At 39.0% G+C, this 10,939-nt stretch overlaps 1 protein-coding gene across 1 annotated transcript in view; it reads right to left on the minus strand.

Moving 5' to 3' along the window:
• Positions 1-252: 252 nt before the first annotated feature.
• LOC104956671 (uncharacterized) overlaps positions 253-10,939 on the minus strand; it is a 13,153-nt gene continuing 2,466 nt past the window's right edge. The window contains exon 2 of the mRNA XM_010784195.1: positions 253-324. Within this exon, the coding sequence (XP_010782497.1) occupies positions 253-324 (72 nt within the window). The remainder of the gene's footprint in view (positions 325-10,939) is intronic.

Genomic DNA, 10,939 nt, shown 5'->3' on the forward strand with positions numbered 1-10,939 from the left:
ATGCTTAATTCTGAACTACTTCATATTGCTTTATTAAAATACTTCATATTGGCTCCAAGTGTAACTCCATTGTTCATATCCTAGCGAGTGAGAACACTATAAATCACACTAACACAATACTGCGCTCTCCATGAATACATTATCCTTATTGTTTTTAGGCCTCTGCTTTTGCATATTTATAAATCCTTGCCACGATGCCATTACCTTTCGATTTAGATGGAAAAGTTAAAAATAGCAATGACAAACACAAACTTACCTCCACAGTGAGCTCTCAGTAACAGCCCCCAGGTTGAAGTCATACAGCTTAGTCAAGATCAGGATCACCTACAACATAATAAAAACAGACATGCTTAATTACATGCCAACGCTTGCACTAAAAAGCTTTTGCATACAGTAAGTGCCTCCCCAGCATGCACCTGTCTATACCTAATGGCGTGGAATGAATACAACATGTCTGCTACATCCCTTTACTAATAACTACCAGCGTCATACAGCATGTTATCCCAATGACAAGTGATCCTCATGTTGTCAGGAGATGTCAGTCTGCTATTGGAAGGAACTAAAGAAAACCCATGTGTGCTGTCAGAAATTGTGTCTGTCCTTCATGTGGAATGATACCGACATAACAGCAACATCTTATCATAATTGTGCACTGAACTATAAAAAAAGAAATGCAGTCAGCGGCTGCCGCGAACAATCCTCTCTCCTTTCCTTTTTCATCTGTCTTCCTTTTACCTTCAAATTAGGGAAGTAGCTGCAGGTCTCAAATGTGGTTTTTGGAAGATGTTATGTCTCTTATTTTACTCATTGGATGACGTCCAGTTCCCGTTTTGGCTAAATGCTTTTGCGTGTTCTCTGAGGGTGGTTGGAAGATGTGTTTCTGGGAAAACAAAAATGTGGCCCATAAAAGTCTGCCAAGGCACAGAGGGCAGAGTGAAATGGTGTGCAAGCGAATTATTGTCACTCCAATGGCATTATAAATGACTTCCCATGGGGACGCTCATAACTCAGGATAAAGAGGGGGGTTGGGGAAGAGAGGGAGGGCAGGGCATGAAGGGAGGGAGAAGGAATGGTAGATTATAACAATCAGGGAGCAGGAACATAGCATAATATGACAAATTCTATATAAAGCCTGAAAGATAGGTCAAAAGCTCAATTACAGCGAGTTTAAACACATTAACCTTATGGGACCCATGGAAGAAGTCATTAAGCCGAGAAAAGCCACACAAGACTCGGAGGAACAAAGACGTGCCTCTAAGCCTGCTTTGGAAATGTTAAAAACCCAATTGACCCACAATTTAGCCATCAAATGGCCAATGTGCATGACTGGGACTATCTGCATTACAGGTTAATTAACCAATCACACAGAGAGATAAGCATTTGCATAACTAAATGCACCATGTCTGCAAGGTCCAACGCTGGAGTCTGAATCAATTTAGAGAGCCGACTTAGTTAAGTGGCTGTGATGTTGGACCTAATTGCCTGCTTTGAAAACTACCGTAGATACAAGAGAAAAACTCAGCAAAACTGTCGATCGTTTGTTTCTTCACTTCTCTGTTGCTAACAGCAATGACTCTGTGTCATGGGACTGTATAAATAATACAAGGTAAATTGAATCTTGAATTGACTACATCAGTGTCAAACTAGAAGCGCCTTATTCCCAACCAAAGGGATTCAAATACTGCGCACTGCAAATTAACTGAGTGAACAACGAATAAATGTTCACAGTTTTATGGGGTTCAATCACTCGAACAAGGATCCAATTTAATCAAATGCTAACTAATTTAACTGAGAACGTAAAACAACGTCCAAAAATAGCCCCGAATGGCAGAAGTTGATAACAAAGCCCCTCAGCACCCGAGCTGTAATTGTCATTAGAAGCTCCGTCTTAAATGTTATTAACGTTTTTGTGCGGTCGGCTCATTAACAAAAGCTGACCCGTTGATATGGGTCAGGGAAGATCTACCTCGGGGACCAACAGACTAGTGAGGCAGATGACTGCTTGGCTGATTTGTCCCTAAGTGGATACATCAAGGGTACATCACTGAAAACTGTGTGTCCCCACGTCTTCAAATTATTGATAGCTGAGCGTCAGGGCTCAAGTCAATAAGGAGCAATTACTTACATGCAAATGCTGAAGGAGAGCACATGCACATCAGATGCATGGTTTAAACTATAAGGACCCAACAAATATAGAAGAATATTAAAACTCAAATTCTGAGAGTTTGTGGTGCAGCCCTGCACTTATGTAAATACTGGGAACAAACAAACACAAAATGGTTTCCAGAATTATTTTCGAGCCTTCTAGCTAAATATAATTTTCCATGCATATCGTCGCTCACTTGCATACATGAAATTAAGTAAGGACCCTGGAAGGCCAAAAGCAGTGCATTTATTCATGTTTATGTTTTATTGATGTGAGCAAAGAGAGCTTTGCCCCGGGAAAGTCAACCAATCATTTTTCGGATTGGCGCTCCCCCTCCGAGGAGTTGGGTTAGTCATCCTTTTATCATAACGTTTTATTCTTGCTGCTTTCTTTCCCTCTTTTGCTTTATTTATTTGTACTTTCTTTCTATCATTCTTTCAATCTCTCTGTCTTTTTTCCTTTCTTAGTTTTAAAAACAGGCTCTGCAGGTATACTGTTTTCTGCTGTTTATATATTTCATAAGGAACTGCACTTAGAAAAATAGGGAAACAAACATTAAAGGTGAAGTCACAAGCGGTTTGGCCACGGAAAGGTATCAACTCTTGAAGATGGCTGCATAGACAGCCTCCATGGCAACAAAGGATTACATCCATGATGTAATTGTGAGATAATGCATCGGCTTGACACACGTCTCATCCACACACAGACCTACACGCTACACTTGCACAAGCATATTCACACACACAGATTGCTGGAGCAAATCAAATCTTTGGAAATGACTAATGACATATCCATCTTTTTTTTTTTTAAAAGAGAAATTCTCAAATGTTTAAAGTGCTTCAGTGGGACGTGAGAGGCATTTCAACCCCATGTTGGTGGGCAGAGGTTTTTCTACACAGCTCGCAATTTAGGCATGAATCATCTCTATGAACTGCAATATGGCTATTAAGAAATATGAGAAAGACTGTTGCTTCACATCAGTGCAGTTTTACTGTACTCGCCAACAACACGCTCCGAATGAAATCTGTAGCCCTCACTAAAGCATCTTCAAGATGGCAGCTTTCAAGAACATGCCTGCTTAATTGGGTAGTCAAGGGAAACAAAAGAGTCCCTTACTATAATAATCACACCTCCAGATTGCTGTTTCTTTCCTTCTTAGGAGTTACACACAACGGGAAGTAGTAGCAATCTTCAGAAATACCGCCACTTTCATGTAGCTCTGGCACTGTTTTTGAACCGAGCCAGAGGGGCCAAATGAAGGATCCAAATTAATTTCCAAGGGACCCCCAAAGTTGAGAACAGTGAGTGATGTGAAGTTCTTTGTAATAAAAGAAAAAAAAGCATTGGCACATTCTTCTATTTCCTTTACCTTTAGCACTCAGTGAAAAGTTCACAGCTGAAATGATACACATTTACATTCTCATGAATACACATAAGCTTCTGTATATTGTACAGTGGGGTAAACACAATCATACACAGAGCCATCTCCCGGGAGTAACCCTTGTCTATTTACCTCCTCTGAGTATAACCACCACATCAAAGTGCCTGACAATTCGCTGAAATGTGTCGACACTAATTAAATCATGTCTTAAATATAAGCTTTCATAAGCTGGCTTTTACCCAAATATGCCATCGCTCCTTGTCAGCTGTCTGTGGGTCAGTGTTTGTCACCTTATTAGATTTGATAAACAAAGTTAAAAGGTGTGTATCGAATCTGTCAAAAGATTTAATTGAAACTTAGCCTTGAGTGCAGGTGTTCTTTTATTTACCGGGAGTGGCTAGATTTAGGTGTATAGTAAGCGGCTTTTTTTCTGTGCGAGTTTTTTTGTTTTCTAGGGAGTTAGACCATGAGGATTATAATACAAATAATATTTTAATAATGTATAATAATTATGAGAATAAAAAACAGAGAGTGCTTCACTGAGACAAGTTAGCATGTTAAATAAACAACACACCCAAGTTCTGCGTAACACAGACTAGTGTGCTGATAAGAGCTCATTACATATTTGGTGTATATGTAGACCAGTAAGTAAATTAAATGGTAGTACAACAATTTACAATGTTGTGTCAAATTTAAAGAAACCTATCAACAATAAAGATCAAATTAAAAGAAAATGTAAATATGTTTAACTATCAGCAGTGCTTACCATTACAAAGAACAAATCAAAGAAAAACAATATAATTCAATAGTTAAGACATCATCCTTACATCACTGATGATCGCATCCTAAAATGCGTACAGAATAAAAAACTCTCAGACAAAAATAATATTTTTGAGGGCAAATTGAGTCTGTAATGGGCCGGATTGGGGTGCTGCCCAGCTTTTACATAATTGTTGTATGTGTCCCAGCGTAAATTACCCTAAATTGATTCTCTGCCATTACGACTTTGAATAAGAAGCGGAAGAAGTGGTTTGGAAGAGGAAGCGGGGTGAAAAAGGTAGTGGGAAGAGCCAAGTCTATGAACTAATGCAGATCCACGGGGCCCCTAATGCATCCGGGCCATTATCAGACACCAAAAGCTGGCATATCAATGTGAGAGGAGCAAACTGGGACTCCATTGTTCACCTCACTACTCTGATTTTCTCTGGCCTGAAAGCAGACGCAATTCTGAGGACACAAACATAAAACCTGTTTCATTTGTTGTGGAGCTCATTACATCCTAAACTTCATTAACAGAATAAAGACAGAAGCCGAGGGCAAGAAATGAGAGGCTGTTTGAATCTTTAAATCAACAAGCTAATTAACGTCCCAGATCTTCTACACCCACTGACAACATGTGAGGTTTGAATTGGTCTATTACTTTTATGTTTTATATCTTGTTAATAATGAGGAAAAGCTCCCAAGCCAAACAGAAGAAAAAATATTGGTTTATGTCCTTTGTTAGGCCCAAAACCCACTTAATAGTTGAGAAAGTAATCTGTGTATAAAGTGAGTGTATGTGTCACAACACACCCAACACAGTGATATAAATGTTCTCTCTCATAAGATTAATATATTCATGCATCCATTAGAAATTATCGGAAGCAAACACCTGCGGAGAAAAGAAATACAGTATTGGTTGCGCATTTGCATAAATGTCTTAAAGGCTTGTCAGAGATGAGGACGAAATCAAGGTGCACTGCAAGTGGGTGAGGGGATAAAAACACAACATGTGGCTCTGCGACGACTCCTCTAAAGTAAAGCACTTAGCAGAAAAGACAAACGTCATTCAAAATGAATGATGCGGTCGAAGAGAGGCCTAACTCTGTCCGCATCTTATCTGAGGTCCAATTGATTGTTGGTACTTCTGTGGGTGAAAACATACTCTGGGGAGGCTGCTTTCATCAAGTAAAACCCAGCGAAATGTCCCTGGTGCATTAGTCTGCTGTCTGCTGTTTACTTATCCTCCTGACTCCTGAGCTTTGGTCATATTGCCCTAATGCAGGTTTTCAGCAATCAATTCAGGCCATTATGGGGGGAGGGACTTAATTAAATGGGCTGAATAGAGGAGGGTTTCACTTCAAACACATTGAGAGGAGATGTTATGTCTCTGCTGCTAACAACAATACACATTAAAAGTGCTGTTTGCCATTAGCGGGATAAAAGATTGTGATTGCTTAATTTCTTTAAAGAAAGCTTGGGGTAAGAAGTAAATGAAAAATGTTTAATGGAGTATGTATAGATATATATACACGGTTTTTATTCCTCCTTTGTGTTTATATGTTGACATCACAGCACACTGTTTTGTACCAAAGGTGAAAAACAAGACGAATCCAAGGACAAATCTGATGGCAAATTCAGAACTAATTTAAATGTTTTGACACATTGTAGCCCTGTTACTCATTAAGGCATGGACGACTACAGAGATTGGAAATGTAGCAGGGTGAAATATGATAATGTCACATCTCTGGAAAATGAACAGGTTTTTGATGAATTTGAACTATAGTTAGCATTTTGGAGTACTTTGAGCAGAACACCACTCAGACATTTCTCTCGTCTCATTTATTCCTTCACAGCTTTGGCTCCTAATGGCTCGGCTTTTGCCCGCGGGGGCCTGAGCTGGAGCCAAAGGCAACAGTGGGTCCAAATTGAGATTTTGAAAAGAAAGAGCCCTCTACCTAAAATGACCCCCTATACGAATAATGCTGCGAGATCACTACACACATCTGTCCACACCCCCCAACATCAGTGATACAGTATGAGTTGATATCGATCCTACAAATTACAGTTTAATACGTTTCCTTGCAACAAAGAACAATATTCTTGCAGTGATTTGAAGCCTAGGAAGGTGTGAAAGTTGGAGGGTGTCAGTGTTGCAACACTAGTATGGTCTTACAGCCAATTGGACAGGTTACATTTCGTTTTTGTACCATTTGAAAGAGTCCACTGATAAAAGGTTGGTCAAATGTTCCAGTGAATCCGACAAAGGTTATCTTATCGCCATTGATGTTTTTTATATCTTGTTCTTATTAATGTACTGTTATTAAGATATTTTGTAGGTGTATTAATTGTGATACCTTCAACACTGTTCAATGTAAACATTTGTAAGTAGGGGCTTCAAATAAGTGGTTTTCTGTGGCCTCTTCCTGCACTGGATTTTATTTACTATCTTTGTTATGTTCTGTGTTAAAAACACAGCAAAAAAACTCAAACCAAACAAAGTGAATGTAAAGTTATGTGAAAGCAGTCGGTATATGTTCATTACTTTAACCATGGTTTTGGGTTCAACTAGTAGAAAACAAAAAACAACACTTTATTTTTCATCTTGCATTCTTGGTCAGCCACAAAACATAAGAGTTCAGAGAGGCCAAAGTGCTTCCTTCCACAGGGAAAAATCTAATGATGTCTCTTATGGATCTGTATGTTATATCTGGCAGCAGTGGGGCGTTCAAGGCACAGGACATGTGGTTAGGTTGAGGAAACAAAAGCACTTTTTTTTTTTGGATTGGGAATCATGTGGTTCTGATGAATTTTAATAAAGTTAATACACCAGGTTTCAAGTAAAGTATAACTCTATTTAATAACCAAGGCCACCACCATTTAGTGTTTTGACTGCAAAACATTGTCATAAATAGGCTCTGGTGGTTGCTATTGTGGGAAAACCAATTAAAAATATTGCCTTACACCTCAGTTGTGAATAAAGTCACATTTTGAGCTCTTTAGTCGTTTAAACGTTGAGATTGCAATTTTACAACATATTCATGTGTTTGTCACACCTAATTTAATTGTTCTGTAGTACACAGCGGCAGCAGGTCATACACACGTTTTAAAGAGTTACTCGAACATCTCCATATCAGAATGAAACGTGTTTGGGTAAAGAATTCAACAGAAGCAACCAATTATAACATTATATATGAAGAATTTCTATTTAATCATCTGTGTGTGGAAAATTGTGCCATTTTAAGAAATAAAAAGAGTGTACACCAAAACAAGGTAGACATGCTCGGAAATATAATCAAAGAAGTTCTTTTAAAAATAACCAGTCTTTATGATTTAGTAAGAATATAATGTTCATAAAGAGTTATGCCAAGTAATTTTAATAATTTCCTTATCAATGTCAATTCAAAATCCAATCCAATAATGACGTTTTTTAAGTGATAATTATAGTTACTGTCAAGTCTTTTCTTTACTGATGATTATTTTGTCATCATTTCTAAATTGCTGACTATTCAGTTTATTTCCTTTTTTCCATTTATATAGCTTCAGATTTGGACAATCACTCAATATCTTTAGTTTTTTTTTTGCTCAAAGCAAAAACCATCATTAATTTTAGAGGGATTGTTCCAGGAAACCATTGAGTGAGTATTTTGTTTTCAAAATGTGTCATTTTTGTGTTTGGACGTTTTCAATCATCTCCATTGATTGCTCGGTCTGTCGGTGTGTGTCTGGCGGTTTAAGTGTGGCCCTTTCTATCCCACTAGATAGGAAAAACCATTTCCCCCTCCAACTAATACATTCCTGTCTCTGTGAACTGCCAAGTCAACCCATTATTTAAGCCGACTGCCACCTGCGCAATCCCCGTCATCTTTAAACATGATAGTAACTGCTGTGTTGCTTCAGGCAAAAAGCTGCTTCAAGACCCTGCGAGTGTCAAGGCATTATGTAACCAAACCGGGAAGATTTGGTTCGAGTAATTACAGTAAAGAGCTGAACAAACGACCTTTAGCCATAACAACTTCTTTCATAAAGTGTCGCAGTTTGTGTTAACGATTTATCCGTGATGATTAATAAAGAGACCGTCTCCCAATTAGAATTTTCTGATTTTCACAATCAGAAAGTGCATACATTTGCTTTCATAACCTAATCACAGGTGTAGTATGTGACTACCACACTGTGACAGTTATTAAACTAATTAATCACATGCAAAACTGTCAAATATGATTCTGCACCCGCTTTATCACTTTGATTAAAATTGAAATAAGTATGTGTGTGTGTGTGTGTGTGTGTGTGTGTGTGTGTGTGTGTGTGTGTGTGTGTGTGTGTGTGTGTGTGTGTGTGTGTGTGTGTGTGTGTGTGTGTGTTAAACAGCGAGAGAGGGAATGATAGAGAGGCAGATAGAAATCAAGCAATGACAGTGAGCTTCAACACACGACTGGTGGCAGGCCTTTATTTGGTGCTTAAAATGCACTTTGTGAGCCAAAACTACCATCTAAGTGCAGAGGAAGTGCTGAGAGCCGGTGTTGATGCAATGCATTATGGTCCCAGAGCACAAATGATTCATGAAAAAAAAGGCACACATGCATGTCATTTGTGGAGTAAAAACTGGGATTTCTCTGAATTATTACTATAGAGAGAGAGAAACTTGTATGCTGTGTGCCATGAAAAAAACGATAGCAAATGATGTATTTCTCTCTGTGAATGTTAATATCTCGCCCAAACAGGTATCTCAAAATAGTTTCTGCTGTTGTAACCAGCAGTATACCTCTTACAAAGCACGCAGGATTTCGGCCGTATCTATCAGCATCTTACAATCACATCAGTGGACAGTGCACCCCTAAAGGCTTGAGACGGGCACGATTAATGAACAGACTTATGGTGCTGACACCCCAAGGGACAAGCAGCTAGAGGACAATAATGACTAGTACAAAGAAATAACTTTTTCCATTGGCTACAGCTCTAAAAATCTATGTTCAGGAAAATATCAGAAACTTTACTCACAATCAGTCGAAGCCGATGATGTATGAACAATGATATATCTAAAACCTCTAGAAAAGGCTTACAATGGCTAAATGCTGAGGTGCTGCAGCTATTCCTATACAAAATCTATCACAGAGAGGAAACAATATGTACTGAATTCTTCCAACGTGAACCACTTTTTCATCCAATACCCTTAGCTAGCAAGCAGGGGGACAGATGATGATGAAAAGTGCAAGAATAAAAGGTTTTGTAAGGTCATATTTTGGCCCCCTTTGACTCAACATCTTTGACTTTTACCTCCGACAACAAGGGGTCGGTCTGAGGTCTGCACTCACCCAGTTTATTAATGCAACATTATCCCAAACTATAAACACTAAACCACGTTGAAACTTTTTCCCTTTGTTGCATTTGAACACCTTAACCGAGGCAGCTTTTCAATACATTTGTCATTATCCTGCATCACCCTCAAACTCCGGTCAAATACCTTTGTGAATTGGGAACCGATTCCATTTGATTTTATGGATCAAGGAGTTCACAGGCAACCTGCTCTGGCTTGTTAAATGGAATGGACGTCTATCTAATGAACCGATTTTAAACACAAGTGTCCCCTAGGGCCATGCCATTTCCTCTTTTTTATTGTCTATTTATACTGATGATATTATGTGCAACAATAACCGCTTCATTCTGATTAAGCATGCAGACAACATGGCCCAGGAGGCATGTCTGATTCCCAGTCAGTCGCAGCAGACAAAGACGACGTAGCAGAGCTGACAGATCCGTTTGACTCTCGAATCCTCGGACAAAAGAAAATACGAGATTCTCTCTTTAGCCAGGAAGAACAGCTGGCCTCATCGATGCCAGCTCCTCCTAGAGCCAGAGTTTAATAGAAGGCCAATGAAGATGACCCATACTCTCACGGTAGGCGGACCTTAGTTACAGCAACATAGGGAGCATTTCTGCAGCAGAAGCTCGGGGGACGTGATGTCAATAAAGACGCTCATTAACTGTCCTCAGCTTCAACATAGCGTCCTAGTTTGTGAGCAGTTCGTGAGGAGATGGTCAATCAGGAGCCTAAAATCATTCGGCTGCCAATAACACTGATCACCAGCTGGCTCGCACACTAAGACTTTTTGCCTTCAGGAGGGTAGCAGGGGGGACTCTGCATCCCTTGAGTGCTGGATGTGCTGCGATGACTGCTTAAAAAGATAACCAACATGGTATCACAGCTTGAACACTCATGTGAGGCAAAAAGACTGAAATATGGATTTACTATAAAAGGACATTACCAGCCAAGTGTCTTTATTAGTATTTTTTAATTAGTTTATTTTCTCTTTTTGCTCATATTTGTGGAAAAACATCATTATAAATCAATCATCTTTATATCTGCTTCCCCATTCACATTCAGGGCAGATTTAAGATGTGGAAAACATGCAGTCAATCAATACTACATGTAGTTAAGAAGCATACATTTAAAAAAAAAAAATCTGTGCAGTCTATGTTTTATTCCCATGGCTGAGTCCAATCAATGTTATCTCTCCTAAAGTCAAAGAGATATGACTTCAGGCTTTCATGTCTCAGACAATCACAGAAATCAAATAATGGTTGAGGGAGGACTGATTTGGTGACAGATTTGAGGATTTACACGATGAATTTCTTTATCAAATCTGAACTCTGAA

Source organism: Notothenia coriiceps, unplaced genomic scaffold, assembly GCF_000735185.1.
Source record: "Notothenia coriiceps isolate Sejong01 unplaced genomic scaffold, NC01 NC01_scaffold00026225, whole genome shotgun sequence".
NCBI classification, from domain to species: domain Eukaryota; kingdom Metazoa; phylum Chordata; class Actinopteri; order Perciformes; family Nototheniidae; genus Notothenia; species Notothenia coriiceps.